Source organism: Poecilia reticulata, linkage group LG13 (genome assembly GCF_000633615.1).
Source record: "Poecilia reticulata strain Guanapo linkage group LG13, Guppy_female_1.0+MT, whole genome shotgun sequence".
In the NCBI taxonomy this organism is placed as follows: domain Eukaryota; kingdom Metazoa; phylum Chordata; class Actinopteri; order Cyprinodontiformes; family Poeciliidae; genus Poecilia; species Poecilia reticulata.
In genome coordinates this window covers 26,982,252-27,008,859 of record NC_024343.1, presented here as the reverse complement: position 1 = coordinate 27,008,859, position 26,608 = coordinate 26,982,252, and the positions used below count along the sequence as shown (strand labels likewise).

The 26,608-nt window shown below is 37.7% G+C and overlaps 2 protein-coding genes across 7 annotated transcripts; both read left to right on the top strand.

Annotated features, from left to right (window-relative positions):
• Positions 1-10,086: 10,086 nt before the first annotated feature.
• Positions 10,087-18,050, top strand: LOC103474983 (arfaptin-2-like). Of its 6 annotated transcripts, none has more exons than XM_008426324.2 (11): positions 10,087-10,188; positions 10,267-10,323; positions 10,511-10,619; positions 11,923-12,031; positions 12,438-12,500; positions 13,038-13,124; positions 13,270-13,367; positions 14,083-14,304; positions 14,377-14,534; positions 14,648-14,822; positions 16,783-18,050. In XM_008426324.2, exons 3-11 carry the CDS (start codon positions 10,521-10,523, stop codon positions 16,936-16,938), a joined length of 1,167 nt encoding a protein of 388 aa, XP_008424546.1. In that variant the 5' UTR covers positions 10,087-10,188; positions 10,267-10,323; positions 10,511-10,520; the 3' UTR covers positions 16,939-18,050. The 6 variants fall into 6 exon arrangements, with proteins under 6 accessions (XP_008424546.1, XP_008424544.1, XP_008424543.1 ...); XM_008426322.2 differs by having other exon boundaries at positions 10,267-10,349; XM_008426321.2 differs by having other exon boundaries at positions 10,105-10,395.
• Positions 18,051-18,462: 412 nt separating this feature from the next.
• fhdc4 (FH2 domain containing 4) lies at positions 18,463-26,325 on the top strand. The gene is made up of 12 exons (XM_008426316.2): positions 18,463-19,296; positions 19,706-20,101; positions 20,985-21,046; positions 21,669-21,771; positions 21,885-21,970; positions 22,138-22,238; positions 22,330-22,400; positions 22,489-22,596; positions 23,109-23,179; positions 23,262-23,379; positions 23,483-23,647; positions 23,729-26,325. The coding sequence occupies exons 2-12, from the start codon at positions 19,745-19,747 to the stop codon at positions 25,007-25,009; spliced, it is 2,523 nt and encodes an 840-aa protein (XP_008424538.1). The 5' UTR covers positions 18,463-19,296; positions 19,706-19,744; the 3' UTR covers positions 25,010-26,325.
• The last annotated feature ends 283 nt before the right edge of the window (positions 26,326-26,608 follow it).

Genomic DNA, 26,608 nt, shown 5'->3' with positions numbered 1-26,608 from the left:
GTGTGTGTGTGTGTGTGTGCGTGTGGGGGTGTGTGTGTGTGTGTGTGCAGAGAGAGAGAGAGTTCACATTTGCAGGAAGACTAACTGACTGAACGTTGTGCTGTGTTGGAGCATGTTTACTGTGATCTTTCCAGTCACATCTAACACAGACATTGTTGGCTCTTCTACAGGAGCTCTGCGTCCAGCCACTTTGAGGTGCCAGTATTCCAGCTGGACTTTTAAGATAGAAGTAGTTACCAACTTTAATTACGGTAACTCCAGGAAATGCAGACCCAACCAACTTATGGCTAAGTTGGATTAAGATTGTTTAGACGGAAATGCTTTCCTAGCACTTCAGTGTTGAAGAATTCTGTTCAGATGTTTATAGAAGCCACTTCACAGAGACAAAGTGAACAACTATCTCTTATTACTCCACGCTCTATTGACTTTAACTGAAATTAGATCGTCAGAGAGTCAGTAAATGATCTTTAAGCAGGTGTTGGAAATTACTTGCCCTATCTTGACCACATTGTCATAAGACATTGCTTCAGAGGATACTACTCAGGAAGTAGACACAATAATTCAAGAATGGATCTGTTAATAAAAAATACAAGACCAACTGTATAAACAGTAGAGATGACACAGAAGACAAAATGTAACGAGAAAAACAAATACCCCAACAGTCAAGACCAAACATGACAAAGCTAAACTTAAAGTCCTATTCATCATTACACTCCTCCAGAGTCCTAGATGTAATAAAAAGTTCAGTACAATTGGAACTGTGATGAGAAAGACTGGACGAGGAATAGTATTTATACGGCCACCACACACAGAGAGGAAGACCGTAAAAGTAGGTTGAAAATCTCACTGTTAGAAAACTGTTGCAATTTTTCAGGGAACGAGTTTGCAACTGCAATAAAACATGAATTACTTGTAATGTGTTGTACACATCTTTATGGGGTGCCAGTAAAAGTGGAGTGTGCAGTGTGTGAGTAATCTTTTAGGCATGACTCAGACTTTTATAGAAAACTCTTTGTTATGGTACTTGAAAGTTAGACTCCACCTCGGCGGTTTCACAAAAACCACTTATGAAAATGTTACTTTTTTTCCCCCCCAAGTACCATCATATTTACAGAGCGTTTAAAATAGTAGTGGCGTTAGACTTTCTCAGTGTGTCGTATTTTTTTTTATAAAACAAAAGCAGAAAGAAAAACATTTAGATTCATGAACTACATAATTCATGGATGTATACAGTTTTAGATGTGTGTTATAATTTCACTTGCAAATTAAAATTTTCAAAATTGAAGTTGGAGAAAAAAACAAAAATCAGATCTCCCCAGAAGTTCTGAATAATATTAAAATGAAAGTCAGTGGTTTCTTCCATTCAGCTTCACATTCTATACAACTTGGTGAACTTGTTTCACCGGTCCCATAAAACACAGACAGGAACTTAAAGATGATAAACTTATATGACAAAAATAATCATGGCGCTGGGGCTTATACGTGAGCAGTGGATCAGGCAGGGAAAGTATACAAATCCATCAAAATATGGCAGAGACAGAAAAGCTTAAATACTGTGAAGTGTGATTGCTGACAAGAGGCAGGTGGTTTATTACAAACAGGGTGCTGCTGGGAAAGAAGGCAAACAGGTAGACTGAGGAAAATTGAATGATTAACATTAGGAGCAGAACTGAGACTCAAAAGAAAGAGAAAAAAATATATTGAACAAATAACTACATCCAACATACATAAGGAACCAAACACTAGCATGAATTAAGGAATCAAATTACATTTATATGCCAAGACCTACTGAATAATAATAAATACAGCAAACTGATTTGACAACACAGAGATGGTCAAAGCTTAAACAAGAAAACCAAAGAATAAAGAGTGCAAAGAGCAGATAAATACTTTTAAATACTAAGTTAGTCTGGTGAATAAATGCATCAATGGTTAAATCCCTTTGTGTTTCAAACTGGTAATTGGATCATGGTCTGGTTTGAAGACACTCCTAAATTCAGATGTGGACTTTAAAAGTAAAAGGAACACAGCACATGTTGCCACCAACCACTTGTTTCTGGCCAACTGTCATCCAGTTCATCACAATTACCAGTCTTTTCATTCATAGTTTATACATCCATCAGAGTTAATGATGAGACGGTCCTCCAGTGGCTATTGGGCGACAGGTGAGATACACTCTGGACAGGTTACCAGTCTTTCAGAGGGCAACACACAGTGGTTCTTAAAGAGACCACTAAGTCTAACAGGCTTGTTTTGTTTTGCTTTTTTCACTGTTGAGAAAGGTGTTTTGAACCCAACAGCTGCACCACCATGCAGCCAATCACAGTGATCACTTTTGCATTTTCCTGTATATTTACCACCAGTGGTAGGCTACTTGTGCTTTTAATACATTTAAAAACATGATTCATTCTTAATTATTTTCTTCTTGAACAAATTTAAGAAGAAATTTGTTCTTAAACAAAAACTGTTCGACTAAACAGAAGCTGTTTAGTCAAACAGCTTCTTCTTAAAAGCTATTTAATTAAAGAGTTTATTTAATGGATGGACGGACGGACGGACGGATGGATGGATGCTATTATATGATCCTTTTTAATAGGATTGAAAGTCTTAATTTTTGCTCTGTTCTTGTAAGTTGTATTTTAAACTTGTTCTTAAGTCATTTTTATGAAATGTTAATATCATCCTTGAAGGACAGTTTATGTCTTGAAACTTTGTGGTAAAAAATAAATAAATAAATAAATAAATAAATAAATAAATAAATAAATAAATAAATAATAGGGTAAAACATTGATTTTGTTGGCTAATGGTGTATTAATCCATATATAAAAACTGTCCTCATGTTTTATTGCTAAGAGATTTTGCTGTCAGATATTTTCCATCTCCAGCCTTTTTAGGAAGGGTTGACATAGAAGTAAGCTTATCTAACGGTGAGCTTTAAAACATGTTTGTTTTAAAATGGAAAATTAGGATCATGTAAACCATTACCCAATATGCAGGTATTGCCAATTACCCGTACAAAGAATATTCATCAACCTCCCCTGTTCTTTCATTTAAATGTGCTGTCAGAGGTTTCGTTCCAATGTTGGGAAAAGAGCATGCGTCCAAAAGCACTGTGAAATTAGAAGTCTGCATCAGAAAATTGCATGAGAAAGTCAGTAAACAGTATACAAGGGAGAAGAAGAAGGAAAAGAAAACGAGACGTTGGCTTCCGCGCTTGTCCTAACCACAGCGTCTGTGGGCCTGCCAAAGGTAGCATTCATGAAAACAAATAATGGTGACTTTAACACTTAACTGAAAGTGCCAGTAATTCCTAGTGGGATTTACGATTCTGAAATTGCTCTCACAGTTTATTTGTGGCTGCTGACAAGTCGTCCCTCTTATTATGCAGGTGAATTTAAGTGGAAACATCAGAGCAACAGCAAGGCCTTTATTTCACGGAGGCCACTGCTCTCACGCCATATAGTGAAGTTAATTTTGCCTGCTCCCAAATTGTAGGCTCATAAAGCAATCTCTTGTGAAATTTAGGGTGAAAACTGTTCAAGCTGACATGCTAAATAATTCAGTGGACTTTTTATTTGTGAGCACTACGATATGATTTTCCTGAGTTGTTTGGGACTTTGCCTAAATAAATAATGGGAAAAAAAATACTTGTGACAGCTCCTGTGTTTTTTTTTTCTTAAATTAACACCTTCAAAAATGAAACAAAGTTTCTTTGTGGCAGCAATAATTCATCTAAGCACATCTGCCAATCAAGATAATTTATTTCTTCTTTTGATGTTTGCTTTTTAAACAGTGCAAATGCAAAAGTATTTGCTTCTTAGAGATTTTTCTGTTTTTACTTTCTTGTCATGCTGAAATGTCAAACAAGTTTTAATATGTGTGTAATATTAAAGACATCTTCGTTTTTAAACAGACATTATCATTTTACAAAGATAATGAGGGTAAACCTAAAAAAACTGTTTTCAAATGATGATTTTATTTATTAAGGTAATAAAAACAACAATATCAAACAGACTTGGTGCAATGTTAATGATTACATAATGACAACTGCATTCAGTTGTGCAGATTACTGTCAGACCTGTAAAAATCAAGAATTAATTCAAACAAAACCTGCATGCAGTAAAACTCAGACTGCAAAAAAAAAAAAGAAAATCAAATCTGCCGGTTTGAAGAAGTTTGACAGAGTATAAAAACAAAGTGGGCTGCACAGTGGCGCAGTTGGTAGAGCTGTTGCCTTGCAGCAAGAAGGTTCTGGGTTCGATTCCCGGCCTGGGGTCTTTCTGCATGGAGTTTGCATGTTCTCCCTGTGCGTGCGTGGGTTTTCTCCGGGTACTCCGGTTTCCTCCCACAGTCCAAAAACATGACTGTCAGGTTAATTGGCCTCTCCAAATTGCCCCTAGGTGTGAGTGTGAGTGTGTGTGTGTGTGTGTGCATGGTTGTGTGTCCTGTGTGTCTCTGTGTTGCCCTGCGACAGACTGGCGACCTGTCCAGGGTGTACCCCGCCCCTTGCCCGAAACGTTGGCTGGAGATGGGCACCAGCACCCCTCCCGACCCCACTGAGGGAAAAAGGGTGCAAGAAAATGGATGGATGGATGGATAAAAACAAAGTCATGACATCTAATCCATCTGTCTCAACAGCATTACAAAGACATTTCTAGATCTTTGGGATTCCAGCAAACCACGGTGAGTGCCATTATTCACAAATAGAGAGGGAAAAAAGGAACAGTGGTGAACCTTCCAGGATGCTGGCCTACCAAAATTTTTCTGAGTGCCTTTGTTTGACTCATTCAGAAGGTGAAAAAAAACAACCCCAAACCACATCTAAGGCTCTGCAGGCTTCAGTCAGAGAAACTCTAAGACCCATCATGACATTGGCTAACCCTTGATGCTCTCCAAGATTTCTGGATTGATGAGAAAAAGAAAAAAAAAACTGAACTTTGTTAAAGCAATATTTCAAACCATTGCAAAATAGGAATACCATATGATGGTGGCAGATTAATGGTCCGGGACAGCTTTTGCTGCTTCATCATGTGGATGATTTTTCTGTTATTTCATCTTGAATTATCCTCTTGAATGTAGACATTCCTCACAGAAATTATATCATTGAGATAATCCAAGTGCACTTGGTTTATGAAGCAGGATAAAAACCTGAGGAATACTAGCGATTGGGTGGTTTAAACAAACAAAGAAAAAACTAATTAAAGGTTTTGAATTGGCCCAGTCAAAATCCAGGCTTAACCCTGACTGAGATGGTGTGATGTGGCCAGGAGACGTTTCATGCTCCAAAGTACTTCAGTGTGACTAAATTAAAAACAATTCTGCAAAACAAGAATGTAGAAGACTCACTTCCAGTTACTGTGAAACAATATGGCTGTTGTTCCCACCAAAGTTTGTTGGGGTAGTTTGTTTTTTGGTTTTTTTAAATGAATGAATGCATTATTTGAAAACCGCTTTCTGTATTTTATGTTGCTTGAGTTGTATTGAAGTTAAAGCATTTAGCAAATGTGCTGTTGTTGGTGTGCTGGTTCTTTAAAAAAGTTGGTGAAAGTCCCAGCACTCAAAGATCCAAGATAATGATGAATTACTCTCTTTGGTGATTGAGCTGCCAGTTGGAAAAGGGGTTGATTGACTGTTTTTAAATGGTATCTAAAAGACACTACAAAAAAAAATCACTTCCATATGCTCTCATGTGAAAATTGTGAAACACTGTTAATTTTACTGGAGTCTTCATGCAAGCCGCATTGCTGTCTATTGTTTTCTTTTTCGCTTCACTATCCGTTTCCAGAGCCTTGTTTTCTGCTACAGAGAACAGACGACTGTGAGAAGATGAGGTTCACTCCCCACATCTGGAAGCATGCTTAATGATCACTGAAAAACAAGATGAACTATTTTCTAAAATGACACAGGGAGGGGTAGACTGCAGCCTAGGTCTCACGCTTCCCCCATCCTGCCCCCCGATTTTATATTCTGCGTTTGTGACGAGCAGTGTGGTCTCAGCGGAGACTTCTCCTGCGCTCTTTAAAGTTTAATTTGGACTTGCCCTAAATTTATAGGCAACACTAAATTTATATTCTCCTGCGTGAGAAATGAATGCTCCTATCCAAGGGTGAAAATAAAGGTTTACTACACAACCCCAAATAATCCCTTGTTGAAAAATCCAGCTGTTATAAAGTTACATCTGTGATGAGTAACACTTTAGCATGCTTAATTGTGAGAGAATTTATAATTAAATTATGTCTTAATTGTCCTTAATTGCAACTTGTCCAACCTGCAGCCTTGTGCAGGTTTATTTAAAAGTGTAGCACACATTTTCCTTTCTTTCTGCTCTGATGAGTGGAATAGCTGCTTTTATTGTTTTCAAAATCTCAACAATTAAACATGAAATGTATTTGTTCTAAAAGATATGTCAATGCTGCTAAATCTACGGTTAAAACTTTAATGATATGCTCTGATTAATGTTTTTGACAGTTGTCATGAAGTGTCATTCGATAAATAATGACACTTTTAATGCAGTTGCTCTAAAAGTTGCATTGAAAGTAATATTGAAAATGCCAACTTTGCATTAAATTGTCATTATTTACAAAATCATGGAAAGTTGGCACTTTAAGTGGATTTTTAATGCAACATTTAGAGCAGCTTTGCATTAAAAGTGTCATTATTTACCGAATGACACTTCATGACAACTGTTATAAACATTTATAAAGACTTCTTTATGTTCATGACAGGTGTTATTTCATGTGACAGTGTCATGTCAGTCTTATGTCATGTCTTTGGTAACACTTCAAATAAAGTGTTACCAAATAGGGTAACACTTTAGGGTAATAGGGTAACGCTTGGGAGAACCCAAGCAATCTGTTTGCAGGAATTTGCAGATTAAACCACATTGCCTGGCATTAAATTCAGACTAAGTCTTTCCTCTTTAGTGTCAGGTAGCATGATAAAGCTGATTTTCATTGCTAAATCCCTGAATAATGACTTTCCTCAAACTCAAAAGTTTATAGACATTTCATTTGTAGAGCTGCCCTTTAAACTTTATGTTTTAAGTCAAACGATCCTCCACAAACTTCTCATAACAGTCTGTTTGAACAGCTTTACAGCTCAACCCCCAGCTTTTCAAAGGAGCTGATAACAGAGGTTTGTGATGACCCCTCCAAAACAATGCTGTCTCTCCGCCACTCATTAACTAAATGGATGGTATGCTTAAGGTCATTGTCTTTTTGGAGGACACGTGTGCCAAAGCGTTAACCTCCTCAATGATGTCTTTGAGGTGTCGCGAGACGTGTTTCCACATAATGATCTTTACTCGTGATCGTGAAAAAATAGGTTCTGTATAGACAACATACATTAATAAGTTGTGTGCATGTGCTTTCTGTTGTGTGCTTTCATCCCATGGCTAATTCCAGTGTCATAATTACTCACTTGAGCCATTTGCAACACTTGCTCAAGGAAAGGATAACAGTTGTTGCCTTTTCATGTGACACATATACCTGACATCACATGGGAGATATCATTTCAGAATTGATCATTTTCTGTCTCTGAACCGAGCCATAAAGGGGCAATAGTTTTCAGAGTTTAATAGAAAGCTGTTCTTCTAATAAAAGGCTGGGCTGCAAGGAATATGTGGTGACATTCATATGAATGTCAAGACCAGAGGGTTTTGGGCAGAATATTGCAGTGTAATTAAATGATGAAAATCCTGGTGACCAAGCAGAACAATAAACTGAAATGACACCAAGAAATGGCAGACAGAAATGTTATCTTCCACAGTCTTATTCATCTAACCCTATCAAATATTTTACCTTTAGTTCAGTTGGATCAGAGAAGTCTGAAAGTAAAACTTTTCTCAGTTTAATGTTGACGAGGATGTGATTTTGAAGAGTAAACGAGTGAGAAGCAACACACCTTAGCCACCAGAGGGCTAAAGTAGAAATGAGGGGAAAAAAAGTCTTAAAAGAGAAGGACAAAAGTCTAAACATGTTTACCAAATTCTACAGCTGCATCATCCAGAGGATCCTGTGCAACACTGTAGTCAGTGATAAACTAAATACTTTTACCAATATGAATTAACAAGAACATGCAAAACTCTGAGTTACGGTGGCTATACAGCACTATGCATAAGAGAAAAATGTGAAATGTGATACAAACTGTCATTGGTACAAATAAACTGTTTGTTCCTTTTAAAGAGAAAGTATGTGAAGTCCATTTTTTTTACACAATGTTGTATTGTTGTTCCATCACAAAACACATACCTGGAGTGTTGGTTTGATTCTTTCATAGAGGTTTTAAGGAATCCTTGAATGTACCGTGGCAACCATTCTAGGTGCCCTAACACCTGCTAGTACAAAGCACCACCTATTTACCCAAAGCTCCTCCTTGAAGCTGCAGTCTCCAGCTGAGCTTTCACCACAGAGACAAAGAAAAAAAGGCCAATTTTAAGGCGTCAAACCGCAAAGTCACATTTCCTTTAAAGGGGTGGTATTATGTCTTTCCTTCCAGGCACATAGTGCCATTTTATAGCACAATCAAGTAACCATGTGCTTGGAAAACACATAATGACACCCCCTTTAAACACAAGGCAGCCATGTTGGAATCTGAGGTGAAGGTCAATGACCAAAAAAATTTCTCTTCTAGTGGCATTGTATCCCTAGTTGGTACAAAACCTTGAATCCACTGACCCTAAACTGCCGAATCAGAGGAAACTACTTTCAGGAGGGCTGATTAAAAATCTATTAAAATTCCTTGGTACTGAAAGGTGTATTTTTCTTTGTATTTACACTAAATGAACTATTGAAGATCTGAACTTTGAATTTGAAATGAAGTCTATTCTTTCAATTCAAATAGTCCCATTTTTATTTCATAACCTATATGTAAACAGTTGTTAATGGCTAACATGATGTGGATCTATTTTTCTTTTCTCCCTGGCTGAACAGTCTAACAGTCTTTCACTATGCAAAAAGACTGCTGAACTGTCAGAAAGATCTTGATTAGAACTGAAACAAACTGATCAAAACAAACGGGGCCAATGATTAGAAGTTGAAATCAATTGATGATGTTGGACTTATACTTGCCTGAGGTCTATCCTCAGGCTTTTCACTCTTCTATTTACATGGTTGAATTTGATGAGACGCTGCAATAATTTCAACAGTAAAAAGGCAACAACTGTCATTAGAATGCTGAAACCAGAGGCAGCAGCATAACAGATTCACATAAATCTGCAAATCTGTTGACATGCTTATTTGTTGATTAGAGCTGAAACAATAATACCCTGTCTTCTCGTATTTGGCATTTTTTATTGGCTTTGATCTGACAATAGTTTTTTTTATATATATATTTGCTCTCAACAAGCAATTTTAGATGTTTGTGAGGGGAGCAGGGAATGGGAAACAGTTGTTAAGGAAAAGAGTATATTAAGGAAGATCGACCATAGTGAAACTATCAGCGTAACGTTGTGTGTTTGTGCATTAATCTGCATTAGGAATGGTTCTCTGTTCAGAGCTTGAGTAATTACAGAAAAACCTCCCCATTTGGAAACCATGTGCAACTTCCATGCATCCCTGATTAAAATAAATTGGCCAAATATCTAGAAGTGTGGTCAGTTTACTACCAAGCCTCTCAGACTGTTAACATCCCAAAATAAATGATTGTCTGCACATTTTAATTTATTGGGATGTTGTCATCAGAAAAAGGTGGTAAATTCATCTTAAAGCTTAATTCAATAGGGTTCAACAAAAATTTAATAAAATCTAATTTACAAGTCGACGGGCAGCCAAGAAAATGTGCCTCATCATTAAAATAAACACGAACTTAGAATGACATCTAGCGGACTGTCATAAAACTGCAACTGATGCAAACGCTCTATGGCTACGTCAACAGTACTACGTGGAAGATGAAGCTGTGGGTGGAGGTGATGCTATGAAAAGGGTATTACATTTCACAATAAGAGCTTCTGGTTAACTTTACTGATCCCTCCCTCTTATTTTGCAACACCTCACACTCTTGAAAGAGTAACCCAGGTTTTTACTTCATATTTCTTTTTCATGTGCATGTTTTAAACGAGCTGCGTGATCAAATAAATATACCGGAGACTTTTATTTCGAAGGGATTTTATTAAAGCCGTTAGCTGGCTAGATGCAGGGATTTTCTATGGGTGCAGACAGAAAATCATGTGAACGATTTAGGATTAACAATGTATGCTCTCGGAGATATTAAATTGAAAACAATGGCGCTTTTCTGTTGAATTAATTCTACATTTACATTTTCTTTCAGTTTAACCGCGACTTGTTTCCTTTTCGAAAGACTGGATTTGCCTTTCAACACACAGTGGTGAGGATTGGAGGCTAGCTCGTCAGGTAGCAGCAGGCAGCCACATCAGCACCGCTGTTCCCAGTCACACACGTTAGCATCTGAGTTATCGAGCTGCTGGTTTTGATTTCGCATGGATTTAAAGAGCCTTGGGATTAGCTTTTGCCAAGGTAGAAACAATTTATCATCCTGTGTTGGTTTCTTGCAGAGATTTCATCATGGCAGACAATATCATGAGCAAGGCTGCTACCATGGAGATCCCCATTAATAGCAATGGGGATACAGGGACTCTGACTGAAGATGATAGCCTGGAGCAGGTGAGTCAACTTTTATTTCACCTCATAATATTTTAATACATGATGCCACTGAGGTGTTTTTGTTTTCTTACATATTACCTGGCTGTGTGTTTAGGTCTTAAACTGATTAGGCCAAATGTTAGCTTAACCCTGCAAAAGCCTGCAGGGTTTGAAAGTATTAATAAGTCACGTTTAAGATTAGCTGCTGGTTAAGAGCATGTGCATGGAATACATGATTTGTTTGTCCAAGGTGGCACCAAAGAGTATTTTTTTGTGCTTCAGTCATTGATAATCATATGCATACCTTTTATATATAATGTAACTATAAAATAATGTGCAATAAAACAGACAAATTTTAGGCAAGAAATAAAAAAGAAAAGCTCCATCAACATAGCACCTTTAAACAAAGACTTTGTTCAGATATGTTTAATTTAACTTTTGCATTCATTCTACAGTCGGAAGCTATCTGCATGTAACATCTTGACTATGCATTTAGTTGCCCCAACAAACTTGCAGAAGTAATAAACTCTGATTTTAGCTATGCCAGAACTTCATTTTTTTTTTGTCTGTCTAAGCAATTATTTTGTTCTTTTGGATTGAACGTGATGCTGAAAAATCACGTTAATGAAATACCTCATCATCTTCCGGGCTCTGGCAGCCACATGGAAGTATTGGGTTTCAGTTGTTCATGATATCATCCACTTTGACAAAATGTTGACAGAAGGAACCCCCGGTGCATTATGCTGCACCCAGCAGTGGGCCAGACAGACTTTTCTTTTCCTTTTTTTGTTGCTGAGTTGTTGAGGTTTTACCATGACTTATCCCTGGTCTCCCTTCTTTGTTTCTATGTCTAGAACAATTGTCATTTTAAGGGGTGTGTAAACCTTAGGATTGGCTAAACGCAACATAATTCTGTCACCCTTCAGCAGAAAGGTATCTGTCATTGTGACTCAGATTAGGTCTGCTTAGATCATACAAGTTTAGTTTACTATTTGTGAAGCAGCATTTCAATGTGCACATAATGATTTAAGTAAGAAAATAAATAGTACACTCATATTTCCTCTTTAGTTTTAGTCAAACAGAATCTAAAGTAGGCATGAGAAAATTGCTTGCTTCTGATTTTTACTTTATTGAAATGACACTTAATTTTGTTCAAGGTGTCTCAAAATGGTGGCTCATTGCTAATTTATGTCCCGTTTAGTAAAGCTGGCTGAAAAACAATGTGTGGAGGATTGTATGCATTTTCTTTTTTTATGCCTTTTTTTTATGTTTTTGGCCCTTTCAACCCTATATGTGGAAATCTTTTTGGATGTAAATCCCTCAGGATCTGCAGCAGGTGATGGTGTCTGGACCCAACCTGAATGAAACCAGTATCGTCTCAGGAGGCTATGGAGGACCGGCTGGGGGCATCATTCCAACAAGCTCCATCAAAGGTATTATCAGGAGATCAAAGGCGTTGTTTTTTTTCTTCATTTTGATGACTTTTGTTTCTTCTAAAAGCTCATATTTGACGATGCACTATTAGTTACCATTTCATATCTCATTTTTAAAAAATGTGCTCTATGTACTTTTCCAAGGCAGACATGATTTGAAGTAGCACACTGTTCCATCCACTGTCTGTTTTCACTCTCTTGTCAGAAGCAGGCTGCTCTGAGCTTAGCCAGAGATCTGTCAGTGTTGTTGAATACCTTAAAGGATCTCCAAGCAGCTCACTAATGTAATGCGCCCTGAGGAAACCATAGCAGAGCTAGAACGCTTCCTCCTCGTATGTTATTGTGCCTCTAAGGAACTCGTGACCTCTAGGCTGCTGGTTCATGTTCCAAACATCATATTCCTTAGGGCCTGGAGTTCGCTACAACCCTGAGTATCTGGACAGAGGACGGGCACCTGCACCAGGACTAGGTGGCTGTGTGTTCTAATGACAATTTTTTTTTAATTAAACCTTTTACATGTTGGGATTTGTGACATTCTTTAAGAGTTTTTTTAAATTGCTTGACTAAAAGGATTGTATGCAACTCTGCTCGTATCTATTGACTCACAGCATTGGTAAACAAGACTGTATTGCAACCTTCAGAATTAGGGATGTACTAACGTGATATTACAGTTTTGTCTCTTAAAATGTTGACCTCATGTCCAGTTTACTCCTGTGGGCTGTAAAATGAGCTTTGGATGACTGTTTTGTTGTCACGCTGCACTTTCATTGTGACCCTAAAATTGTGCATTTTCTTATTTTCTTTTAGTGACTTTTATTTTTGCATGAAAAACCTGCATCGTGGACTGTTATGTCTTCAAACGCACTGCAACATCATCTTCACCAAAACCAGTTTCTATATGTTCCTTCAGCTTGTTATTTCACTATCAAGTTCCTGTGCATAAGCTTCCTCATTATCTGTGACCTTTTCTCATTCTTGCTTTTCATCGCCACCATGCTCATTTCAGACATTCGCATGAAATCCAGGGGAGTTAACCTGGCTAATAATAATGCTTCAGCCAGTCGACTGGCTCATCACACAAACCAGCATCCAGGTATCACCCGGCTCCTCACTATCTCCATCTTATTCTCGCTTATTGTCATGATCCATCAAATATACCACAACCCTGCAAATTAAAAAAAAAAAAATACAATGTCCCAAAGTATACTCAATATTTCTTTCTTTTTTTCTCATCTAAGGGTCACTGAATCATACTAATTCAACTGAAGAAGTTTCTCGTGGTGTGGCAGTGGAGAAACTGGACAGTGTAAAGAAATGGGGCATTAATACGTATAAGGTAATGCCAGTCGTGTGCTACATGTTTAAACTGTAGAAAACATTTGCCATGCTAAACTGTATGTCCATGTACTGCACAGTATATGCACTCAGTACATGGTTAGGGCTCCTTTTGCATTTTATCAGTGCAGCATGTCAGTAAATAAATATCAGTCTTCAGCTCATCTGCATTGTTTGGTTCTGCTGTCACTCATCTTCCTCATGATAGATGAATAATCCATGAAAGGAAGCATGAAGTACTCTAAAATCCCCTGGCAGACGGCTGGACTGACTTTTTACTTGATAACACATTGTGGACCAATGCCAGCAATTGACATGGCTCCACATAGGTCTGACTGTGGACAAACTCAAACTAGACCTCCTCAAACCTTCATTTAGTATCTCTCCACTCTTCATCCAAACTGCGGGGCCTTGATTTCTAAATTAAAAGCAAACGTTGATTTCATATGCAAAGAGGACTTTGGATTTATTTTTTTCCTTTTTCTCCTGAGTTTGAGACGTTGGATGTTGTCCCTGACTTAGGAGTGGCTTAGCCCGAGGACTGTGCCAGTGGTGGCCCATGAATCACTGACTCCAGTCACAGCTACAAATTATTTATGCTCTTTGCAATGAATCTGCATGAGTTTCCCTTTTTGTATTGAATTACTGAAATGAAAGTAATGTTAACTGGCCATCTTGTTAGGAATAAACCCATATTATCTTTGTGGCGGTTTTAGTGTACAAAGCAGATGTTCTCTGAGAAGTTCGGCAGAGGCTCTCGAACGGTGGACTTGGAATTGGAAGCCCAGATCGATGTTTTGAGGGACACCAAGAGCAAATACGAAAACATCCTAAGACTGGCGACTGCGCTCATCACTCATTTCCAAAGCATGGTGCAAACGCAGCAGGCTCTCGGGGACACGTTCACAGACCTGAGTCAGAAGTCCCCTGAGTTACAGGTGCACCGATGACTCAATGTCCACGTTGGATGGTGTCAAACAAGCGATTAAAACTTGTGTGTATTCCTGCAGGATGAATTTGGGTATAATGCAGAAACACAAAAGCTGCTGTGCAAGAATGGTGAGGCTTTGCTGGGTGCCATCAACTTCTTTGTGTCCAGCGTGAACACCCTGGTCAATAAAACCATGGAGGATACTCTGATGACAATCAGACATTATGAAAATGCAAGGTATAAAATGTTGACACCTTACTTGAGAGATTTAGTAACATAAATAAAATATTTGCAAGGGGAAAGCATGTGTAAAGTTTGAACTGTTTCTGTTCTTTCTGTCATGTGTGCAGACTTGAATTCGATGCCTATCGCTCTGATCTGGAGGAGCTAAGCTTGGGTCCAAGGGATGCAGCTGCTATGGTCCGCATCGAGATGGCTCAGCAGGAATACCACACCTACAGAGAGAAATACGAGCGGCTTCGCAGTGATGTGTCCATCAAACTTAAATTTCTGGAGGAAAATAAGGTTTGCTTTGCAGATTTATACGTCTTCCTATTTTATTTTCTGTCATAAACTTGTTTTGACTAGTGGTGGGACTCGAATAAAAATCTTTAAAAGAGTTGATTGCAAGGTCTGTAATTAGTCACATTTTAATTGAAAACTATGCATCAACAAAATAAGCAACATAAGCAACATTTTAGATTCAAAAACCCTTTTTGACTGTAAATTACTGGATAAAGAGAGATGAGCTCAACAACAGATGTTTTTTTTTTAATATTTATTTATTTTGGTTATTCAACCATCCGATTGGTGCAAAGTGCTGTTATTCCAATTTAGCTTTCAAGTGTTTCAGGACCCCTGATCATTCATGTAACTATCTGTTTGTAAAAATAATAAATAAAATAAACGCAATTAATTGAAATGACTTTTTTAACAAATTAAAATCTATCTAATATATCAAAATGAACGCATTAAAGTCCCAGTTCTAGTAATTACACGTTGCGATAAATTCTAGGAAATTAACAATTTGTGCAGTTTCTCTTTTTATCATTTTTGTCCAATAAATGCAATAATGGTCTCAACACTTAGTTGGTCCACACCAGTTTCCAAATATACACACTATTGATTATTACTTACCTTTGAACAAAGCCTTTACTTCACCTTGAAAACATTCCATTTTCAATTCTTAAAAAAGTCTTTGTATAGGAATTTGATCATTTTTATGCAAGTCATTAGAAGCTCGCCATGCTTCAGTGATTATGCCATGACATCATTGTTGGCTGTGGTTACACATAAGCAGGGGCACAAATGTGACCACACCCAAACTCTGAGATCACTGATGCTTGATGTGGTGTTTAAGCCGAAACTAGCACGTAAGCTTCAAACCAAGGAGAAGAATAAGGTGCTTCTTTCAAATGTCACTTGGAAATTAGTTGATTGTAATAATGCTGAGTATTAAAAAAGCAGTCTAGTGTAAGACAAAGCACTTGAGAGGTTAAAAAACCCCAAAAAACACAAAGACAGACATAAAGACACGAGAGACGCAACATAATGACAAACTGAGTAAACAGTTAAAACAAATAATGTGAAGAATGGAGAGAGCTGTATCACTGTGATTTGTGTAAAATAAGCTTGGCACTACAGGGGTTAAGGCTGCAGAGAGCCATATGCCACGTGAGAAGCACAAAACCCATGCCAAGAGTCACAAAAAGACTCCAGAAATTTTACATATTTAGACCCCTGAAAAGAAAACATTTCTTTTAAACATTTGTCGTGATATAGGTCTTACATTTTTTTTCCTAATGTTCTTTAAAAAATCTTAAATTTTACTTGGTGGAACATTCAGAAACTCTGTTTGCCCCCCCTCCTTATCTCTGCCTTGTAAAATTCAACACAACCATTGTTTTCAGAAGTCATCTAATTATTACATGGAGTCCATCCACTAGTGTGTGATTTAGTCCCACTATAATTCAAGACCCCTGAGTTACAACATAACTCAACCTAACCTTATTATTTTGTCAGACGTTAGTGAACAAACACCATGAAGACCAAAGAACACATCAGATGGGTCAGGGATAAAATAATATACCAATCTATAAACATAAGACAGAGCACTGTTCCAACCCCCAAGGAGAAAATGAAAAAAAAAATATGGCACCATTGCAAATATATCAAGACTGTGTTAAGCTCAGATGACAGTGAAACTAGTACATATCCAAATCACACTTTTAAGGTTGTTTTGTTTGTGTGTGGTTAAAAAAAAAAAAAAAAATGAAAATCTTATCACTTTGACTTCACTTTTTCCACTATTTTGCACTGGGCTGTAATAAAATCGAACTAAAATATATTACAGTCTGTGCTTCTCATAGAACATGACATGAAAAAGTTTAAAGGACTGTTTCTCTGTGAATTTTTAAATATTCCTTTTTCCATTTTGTTTGCAATAACATAATGTTCCTACTCATTATTATTATTTTTTTCCTAGGTAAAGGTGATGCACAAGCAGCTGCTTCTCTTCCATAATGCAATCTCAGCTTACTTTGCTGGCAACCAGCAGCAGTTGGAACAAACTCTAATACAGTTCAATGTAAAGTTAAAGCCTCCAGGGTCAGACAAGCCTTCCTGGCTGGAGGAGCAGTAATGGACGCACAAAGTTCATCTGCTTCTTGACATTTTCAGTGACGCAACAGATGAGTGGTTCGAAGGATATATATTAAATGATTAGGACCCAGATTAAAAACCTTTTTGTAATGTTTTTTTAGTATCATTTATGACATAGATGAAAATATTCTTTTTTTTCTTTTTGTTACATTACAAACCTCTTATTTTGCTATTCTTATAGTTGGCACAATCATTTTCAGACATGTCACCTATTTATGTTCAAGGTTGTAGTTTAGTATGGAAGTTCCCTCAGGCAGTTTTGCACATTATTTTTCATTTTTACCTAAAGATACACGTAACATGTTGGCGTATATTAAATTTGAGGAAGTCCACAAGTTGGAGCAGCACATCACATCCCTGAGATGGTGTACATAACGTTATGACATATCATCTTAAATGGTATTTATTTTCTGAATCATGTTCTTCAAATTAACCTATCGTGTTTCTCCTGTCACTTTGTGAAATGCCTTCCAGAAGGGTCATTGTACAATGAACTAATATTTGGAATGAAATTACTTTTTTTTCTTTACTCTGATAAACAGTCATTATCACTTTGGTCTTCTAATTTTTTGATTATCCTCAGATATGCTGTAATGAGCGCAGCAACACTACAGGTTTATTATTTCTTTCTTTTTTCTTTCTTTTTTTTTTATCAAACTTTCTTTACCCTACTGTGTTTTGTCATATTTCGCATCAGTGCATTTGTTTGATCCTTTGTCAGTAAATGCATATATTTCAGTTACATAGACTAAAAAAGATCAATAATCAGTGTCACCCAAGTTAATTTTTGACTGGTATAATACCAAGTGACTATAAAGCTATGAACAGGATGCGAGACTTATTCTTAAAGTCTCAAACCATAGAACACAAACAGTAAAATCCCAATAACGAATGCACTTTAGTTTAAAAACAAAGGTCAGTGTCCCTTCCAAGACAGAATGTAGAGCGTACCTTTTTTCATATTTTATTTATTCACCTGTTTGTAACATAAGTGTATAATACTGAGGGTTCTCTAAGGTTGTAGTTGGCTGGTTGTATTTTTCCTCTGTCTGCATTTCCAATAAAGTGCTGGATGTTATAAGTTTCATTGAACTTTGTGGTTATCTATTGTTGTTGCATTCAGATTTGTTCAGAACTAAAGCTTACTGTGTATTATGTTTTTATATGAAACAAATGCATTTTCACTTGTGGGTAATAACTCTCACTGCTGTTCACTGGAGTCCCAAATTCATAGTTTCAGAGTGATGAATGTCAGTGTCTTTGTTTCTCATCTGTTGGATTTCTGCAGAACCATGGGCGGTTGTAGATGAGAGCAGCATTGTGGGAAAAGCAGCACTTTGTATCAGCATTTAAGCACCCCCAAATGGCTGCCATGGGAGATTAAAGGATTTCTCAAACATACATGGGGAAATCAAAGCAACACTATGTTGCTTTTGATGAGGGAATCACATTGTAACATATGTTAAAAAAATTAACATAATATTCCTGCTTTAGCAACAAATTAAAAGTTAAGGTGTACTTTTAGCTTCAGACAAATTGAGAATTTGCAGCTCCAAAGCTGCAAGTAATATATAACAAAAATATTGAAGTTTGTGTGTGTTTAATCCTTTTGTTCTGTGCCACCATTGAAATAATAATAGTAAAATGAATTAACAAAAAAACACTGGCCCCACCTTGGCCACCCCAACTAAATATGGTCTAGAGCCGCCACTGGGTCTAACAGTAATCACCTGGGTGAGGCTAGTGAAAGTGAACTCAGAAAAACAAACAAAAAGTTTTTGATTAATCACAGATAATTCATTTGTAATTTTACTGAGGTCACGTGTGAGTCATAATTTTAAACCTTTCGTGCAAAACTGAGAAGATAAAGAAAGGGAATACAAGAGCTAAACAGCAAAGAAAGCGAAAATGGTAAATAAAATAAAAATTAAAATAAGAACTTTGTTTTTTACTTTTCACAGCTTGTGACTTTACCTCAGCGGTGCATAATCGTTCAGAAATTCACAAAATCAATAGGAATTCAGATAGGACACCTATCAGGCAGCCGGAATCCAGCGGTCTGCTCACATGAGCTGCGCGCGGGCTGCTGGACAGAGAATAGCCAACTCCTGCCGTCATGCCCAAAACAACTGCAACTTCGGGCTAAACGCCAGACTTGGCTGTGCTGGGAAGGCGTGGGATATCATGGAAGTGACTTACCTAGGCGTGTCGTCAAACACGCAGTACATTTCGACACTCTCCTCGCCATATCCAAGTTAATGCAACTCGTGCTCCTTAGGATTCAACAGGAGGGCCACAAGGAAGGATAATGGAACAGTTTCATATAGGCACTAAACATGTAAGTTCTTTGATTTACTTTTTAAATCGCCTACCGAAGTTATGATAACGGAAATATGCAGAGAAAAATTTGTGAAAAGATTGTATTCAATATTTTCGTTTTCGAACAAACACGCCATCTTGTCTATTTGAAGCATGATCATGTGTTTTCTTCCAAAAAAGAGACTGACCTGTGAATATAGTCTCTGACTCAAACTGCTGTATCACTTATTTTATGCTACGGGACCTCTTGGAGTAGAGTTGTGTTATTGCAATTAAATGTATTGGAAGAAAACTAAAGATTAAGCGATTTTTGATTTTAATAGCTATAAATCATTTCTATATTCAGTTTCAGCTCAACTTTCCTATTTTGGAACAAGTCTTAAATCAATTGTACTACATAAGATAACATCATGCATGTGTTAAACCAGGATCATTAAGGCTCCCTAAACCTGCTGAGACCCTCAAAGATGCAAGCAGCGAATCCCCCCGCTCCACCACCACCACCACCTCCTCCACTGCTACCACCACCACCTCCTCCACCACCACCTCCAGCTCCTGGACTTCCCCAGCATGGAGGTGGCCTCATGGATTGGGGAGACCGCCGGCGGTCCAGGATGCGCAATTTTAACTGGGAAGCTCTTCCTAAACACAGCGTGATTGGAAAGCACAACATATGGACATCAGATAAGACTGATGGCCAGTATGAGCTGGACACTGATCACATGGAGGAGTTGTTTAGCCACAGCCATGGTCAGCAACATCCAAGGGCCCTGAACCGCTTAAGTGTGAGGGGGCAGCTACCTTCTGGCACTGGAGGAGAGATGGTGAGTTTACCCAGACGGTGTTCTGCTAGATAAGTTCTCATTTAGAAACTGGAGATCAAGGGGTTGAAGCCATACATTGAAATGTTGGGGATTTTGTTGCGGTGTAACATTTAGATATGAAAACTTGTTCCTTTGACCTCAATTGATTTTCTTTCTCCCCCTTGGCTTACATGTGAGATAAACAGAAAACCATCCATCCATCCATTTTCTTGACACCCTTGTCCCTTAGTGGGGTTGGGAGGGTTATAAACAGAAAACATACCTTCAAATTCTTACAGCCTCATGTGCTGGAAATTAGTTATTAGAAATGGATAGAAGTTATCTCTTGTTTAGTTTGTTCAAATAAATGAGAATTAAAAACATATTTTTGAAGCCTTTTAGCTGTTTCCATGAAAAGTTTAGAAAACAGTATCTTAGGAACATTGTGTATGGCTGTAGGATCACTCAGTACAAGGGTGGAGTCTCCCTATTGATCATGTTTGCCAAAGGAAAGAATAATTGTCTCTTTAGAGAACAGTAGAACCTATAGTGACCACCTTATGCCATACATTTCCTCTGTCTATAGATAATCAAACTAATTTGAAGGATTCCAGTTTTGTTGTATAAAATGGACTGAAATTTGTTCCCAAACTTTGACTTTTGTCATATGTAGCTTCTTGGAATAGAACCTAAAGTAAATGTTGTTTTAGAATACAAGGCTATCTTTACTCAGACCGTTCGATAGAAACAACTCAAAGAAACCTTAACCTTTGGAATCGGCCGTCTTTTTTTTGGAACACAGAGATGTATGTGATAGAAAAAGATGCTTCTCAAGCCAATAGTGAAATTATCTTAACTGACTCGACTGATTGTTTGCCGTGTCTTTGTCTGTTTCCATCTCCAGGTTACCATCCTTGGCTCCAAAAGGAGCATGAACATTGGAATATTCCTGAAGCAGTTCAAGCGGTGAGTCAGAGGCTGTGCTTTTAGGGTGTAAGTGTTTTTGCTCAACAATTTCTTCATACCGAGGGTAAAAACAACACGATGAGACAGATAAATTTGTGCTTGACATGGCTACATGACGCTTACGAGCCTTTGAAAGACAACATGCCCAGACAGGTCTGATCCATGCTTTGTGACCTCCCTGTGATATTCGGTACAGAACGGTAACTGAAAGTCTTGTACGTGTATTGTCAGAGGCTGTTTGGCAACCACAACAGCCCCAGCAAGAAACAGAACTGTATCGTTGTTTATCCTGTAAAACATCTGTAAGTAAACCGACAGGCTATTCTACTCCAGTGCAAACAGAAAATGTGGAAGGCTTGTTGTGTCATAAGCATTTTTGTAACACAGATTCATCCATCATTTCTTAGCCCTGTACTGCATTTCACTTCTTTATAATTGAAGTCAGGTTTTTGCAAACCATTTTGAACAGGTAGAGGCTTGTAAGCGTCAGGAACTCAAGTCTTTCATGCATACAAAAGGATGATCTTAACATGGACTTACAGCTCATCAGTCACAGGCCTACACAAGCATTAATTTCACTCTGATTGGTTATGACTGGTGATCTCTCCACCTCCACCCACAGCCCTGTGAAGGATCTGATTCAGGACATTCAGTCGGGAAATGGGCTCGGTTTTGGCACAGGAAAACTGCGGGAAATGTGCAAGTTGCTGCCAGATGAGGGGGAGGTATTTATTTAAATTTGTTTGATTAATTTTGCAGAGTTTTAATAAAGGTATAATACCAATGGGAAAGCAAATGACTTGGTTGAATACTTGTGCTTTATTTTTCATTTATTCAGATGAAGCAGTTGGTCGGTTTTAAAGGTGACCCATCAGCCCTCCCTGAAGCTGATCTGTTTATGCTAATGCTGATAAAGATGCCCAGGTAAGCAGATAGATGACACCTCTATGAACAGCAAATTTAAAAATATGCACTACTTTGTGTTGGTTTATGACAGAAAATCTTTGTAAAATTAGTACAAGTGTGTTGCTATAATGTTCAAAGAACTTTTTCAAAGCTGGCTAACAGTTGGTTTACATGTGGTCCGTTAGTTATGAAGAGCGTCTGAGATGCTTGGTGCTGAAGGAGGAATTCTTCACTCTCATGAAGGAAATAAGAGGATTCATTGGTGCTCTCACAGAAGCTGGAAAAGGTATTGTTGTTTGAGCTAATTTCACAATAAACATGACTAATAAAGTAGGACTGGAAACCCTTTCGCTGCTAACACTGCATTTCTTTTTTAGAGCTGTTGGAGTGTGATAATTTACACTCTGTCATTCGCTTGGTGCTGAAAACGGGAAATTACATGAATGCTGTGAGCAGTTAATTTGAACTCTTGATGTATTGGAGAACTTTCCTTTGTGTTTTGCATTACTGACCTGAAGATTTGTGTTTATTTGCAGGGGGGCTACGCAGGCAGCGCAGTTGGCTTCCGTATGTCATCTCTCCTGAAGTTGGCAGATACCAAAGCAAACAAACCTGGAATGAATCTCATGCATTATGTTGTGATGGTAAGTAGTTTTTTGTGTTGTTGTTTTTTTATTGTAAGGTTGCATAATTGAACAGCTGCTAGCACTGTTCTCATTCTTGCTGAGTTCTACAGCTTCCTTACACAGTTCAAATTCAAAACCTGAAGGTTAATTGGATAATCTAAATTGAATTGCCTGTAGACCTATCCAGGATTGAGCCTGTCTTTTGTCTGACAAATTCTGAAGATAGGCCCCAACACCCCAAGACTCTGCGAGGATAAATAAGTGTGCAAAGATGAGGAATAGATCAACGTACCATTTAGTCGACACAGCTGAGCATCAAAAAATTTTTTTTTCCTTTTTAAACCATTCTCTGTAAACTCAAGAAATGATGTGAAAATCCTGATCTATCAGCAGTTTCTGAAATAATTAGGTGATGCCTTGTGACTGGCTAATTCATTAAATCTTTCCAAACAGATGTAGCTAATAAAGTGGTCTGTGATTAAATCTTTGAAGAAATGTGATTCTTAAGCTTAATTGTGTGTTTATCACAGCAAGCAAAGAAGGTAGATGTGGCACTGCTGAAATTTCCAGACCAACTCAAACACATTGAAGCTGGATCAAGGTAAAAATGAGCAAAATAATCTTCTTGTCCTTATATTTGGGATGCAGTCAAAATGTTGATGAATATTTCAACATTATTTCAGGATAATTAAAGGTGACATTGAAGCTGAGATTGAAAGACAAAAGAAGAAAGTACAAGTCGCCAAAGCAGACACTTTGAAACAGGAAGAACTAAAAGAGCAGATGGAGGGTTTTCTAAAGGTAACCGTTGCCTTCAGCAGTGGGAAATGTTGAACATTGTCTTAATTCTTAATGCGTAAAACTATGAATCAATTTTCTAATTACTTATTTGGGTTCAATTTAGAAAGCTGATGTTATTTTGGAAGAAGTAGAGACTCATTTTGAAGAACTTCAGGCTGTAAGTGACTCTGTGGCTGAGTACTTCTGTGAAGACTCCAAGACTTTTAAGCTGGAGGAATGTTGTTCTATCTTTCATTCTTTCTGCCAAAGGTTTATCCGGGCTATGCAGGTAAATCTACACACTGGCATGTCTCTTGTATTTGCTATACAAATCTTGCTCTGATTCATTAACGTGGAGATGTTTCTGCAGGAAAACAAGGCAAGAGAGATGGCAGAGATGAAACGGAAACACATCGATAGATTAGAGAATGCAGCCAAGCGCCGTTCCACTGCAACCTGTTCAAGTAGAGACAAGGAAATGGAGGGTGTTGCATTAGAGTATGTTCTACAGAACGCCCTAACTAAACGCGTCTCTAGGAGGAGACTGGGGAAGCCTTCATCAACCAATGGAAGCCCCACAAGAGGGAGTCCAGTTAATGGGAGCCTGTCAGAAATCAATTCTCAGACAAACTTTTCAAATGGAACGCTACAGCACAGGAACACTTTCAGAGCCAAAGATATGGTCAAAAAAGAGTGGAATTCTGCATCTGAGCTCACGGAGAACTTTCCACAAAAACAAGAACAGTCACATTTCCAACAGAATGACTCTAAAAACATAGCTACCTTTGAAGAAAAGACAAAACCGTTGGGCAAAGTGTATTGCCAGGATTCTATGAGCCAATCTAAAACAACCCACACTCTTCCCAAAATTAGGTCTACCTCTTCAGCCACTGCTGAAGATGATGAAGAGGAAGATATACAAGACAATAATGAGGAAGAGGCGCAGAAGTTGCGTGAAGCCGCTAGAAAGGTTTTGAAGTACCAGAACAGTCATGGAAGTTCTTCCTCTGTGGATCACTCTCTGGAAAACCAGAAATGCCCTCCTGTCAAGAAGACCTTGGCTCGCCGGTTCACCTTTGACGAGGAAACGCAAAGATATCCTGGAGACCCAACCAATGAGGATTTGATTCAGTTTTTGCTTGGCCCACTCTCCTCAACGAAACGCAATCTTGGCCGCCGACACACTATTCCTACTAAAGTTTCTAAAACGCAAAAAGAGAAAGAAAATGAGCAGACTCAGTCTTCATCTAGAAGTCCAAATCCTTTGGCCCAAATCAAGGAACCCCAGCAAAAACAGGGTGTTGAACACACACCTTCAAAAGAGGCATTTGATTTCTCTGACATTTCAAACAAGATAAAAAAATCTCATATTCTGGATCAGAATTCTCCATCGGCAGAAAAGAAAAGTAAACCAAGCGATTCCTTGGACCAGGTTTCAGAAAGAGGGCTTCAGGAAAACAAAGGACAGAAGTCAATAGAGCGCAGAGAGAGCCACCAACACACTAATGTTGAAAACATTCTTCCCAGGAGTGTGTGGTTAAAGACTGAGAGCTCTGGATATTTTTTCAGTTTCTTAAGACGCCTTGGAGACATGAGCAAATCACCGAGCAGCAAAGAAGCTGCTCCTGAAGGCACAGATTCAAGTGTGTAGGCTTTATATTAAAAAATGATGGGAAACGGTTGTATTAATTTAAAATGTAACTTATGTGTTACTTAATCAGACGTAAATATAGTTGATTTGTCGTTACGTTATAGTAGTATAGCTTTTTAATTCTTGATTTTGATAGAAAAGTAGAGGTATGAAAGGAAGTCGTGAGAAATTGTTAGGGGAATGTTTTATTAAGAGAAGACATTTCACATGTTTTACCACTAGGTGGCGAGAGTTAACAGTGATTGGGTTGAATACAGATTCATTGAAACTTTGCAGGTAGTTTGTAAGTTGTTGATTGCTAAAAGAGAGGGAGACACACATACTGTGAGATATAAACATCCATTAAAGAGACTCGTCACATTTTTATTTTATTGAAGTCATTTACATTCAATTACATGTTGGATAATTTAAAAAAATGCTTGCATTGTGTGTCTTGGTCTGGAAAAAAAAAGCAGTAACCAAATAGAAAGTGCAGAGAAAGTGATGAGAAGGTCAAAGATAAGAGATTATGACATTGCGAAATGAAAATATGTTAGGATTTTTATTTGATTTTTTTTTTTTTTTCTGTAGTGATTGTGTGTAATGTCTGCTTGTTTACAGTTTGGTTAATTTTATGTTGTGCAATTGTGGTTTTATTTGCAAGCTCTCATTCCTCTGATTCTCAGCCTCTGGTTGCTGTTGAAGCTCACCAAAGGAGCAGCTGCTTGTCATTTCTCTCAGTCACGCTGAATTCAGCTATTGTTTTTATGTGAAATGGGTCAGTGTTACAAAGGCTGTCTGTATCTGAGCAGAGCTGAATGAGGGCCAGTATTTGTCAAAGAAAAGAATGCTGACTCTAACTGGAGAAGATATGTTTAATATTGTTACAAAAACTTGACACTGTTTAAATTATAGCAGAACCTGTTGTCATACAGAACAGCTAAATTACACCTCCGTTGTCCTCCTTTAATTTGGAAAAAAAAAAAAGACAAAATCTCACAGAAGCCCCAATCTTTTGTGACATACATAGAAGTTGCTAATTTATGTTGAACCTTTTTGGATATTTCACTGTTTAACATAGAATATAGAAACTCTACTATTATTTGCTGGTTCCAATTATGCGCAATGACGCAATGAAAATGAGTAAAATCTTTGGAATTATCAGACTGATAGCTGTTATTGTTTCTTTGAAAGAAATTATTTAAATGACTGTGACATATCAACTTTAAAATTATAAAAAAATTAAAACATTGTGTACCATTTTATCTTTAAAACTCTTTCTATATGTATGAATAGGTCATTTAGAAAATAGGACCTGTATGCATGAATAAACAGGAGTCATGTCTAGTGTCCAGCTTACTGTATTTATGTATATTTATGATCAGAAATTCCACACAGATTTGTACTTTCATTCAAAATGTTAATATAATTATTTAATACCATGTATAATATGTGATTTTTTTTTTAAATTGAGTTTGATTTATTAAAAACGTGTAAACAGAAATCTGGGTTCTTTCCTTGTGTGTATATTGTGAGGCTGTCTCAGTCCTGGTGATGTGCTGCTGTCAGACTGCAGCAGCCATCTTGACTAAGCTGGAGGCAGTCTCTATGGCAACACCG

Coding starts and splice junctions, on each gene's coding strand:
- LOC103474983 (XM_008426324.2), top strand. CDS start 10,521: ATGGCAGACAATATCATGAGCAAGGCTGCTACCATGGAGATCCCCATT. Junction 13,125..13,269: donor TCACACAAACCAGCATCCAG/GTATCACCCGGC, acceptor TTCTCATCTAAG/GGTCACTGAATCATACTAAT. Junction 14,305..14,376: donor AGAAGTCCCCTGAGTTACAG/GTGCACCGATGA, acceptor GTATTCCTGCAG/GATGAATTTGGGTATAATGC.
- fhdc4 (XM_008426316.2), top strand. CDS start 19,745: ATGCAAGCAGCGAATCCCCCCGCTCCACCACCACCACCACCTCCTCCA. Junction 21,047..21,668: donor TTCCTGAAGCAGTTCAAGCG/GTGAGTCAGAGG, acceptor CTCCACCCACAG/CCCTGTGAAGGATCTGATTC. Junction 23,180..23,261: donor CACATTGAAGCTGGATCAAG/GTAAAAATGAGC, acceptor ACATTATTTCAG/GATAATTAAAGGTGACATTG.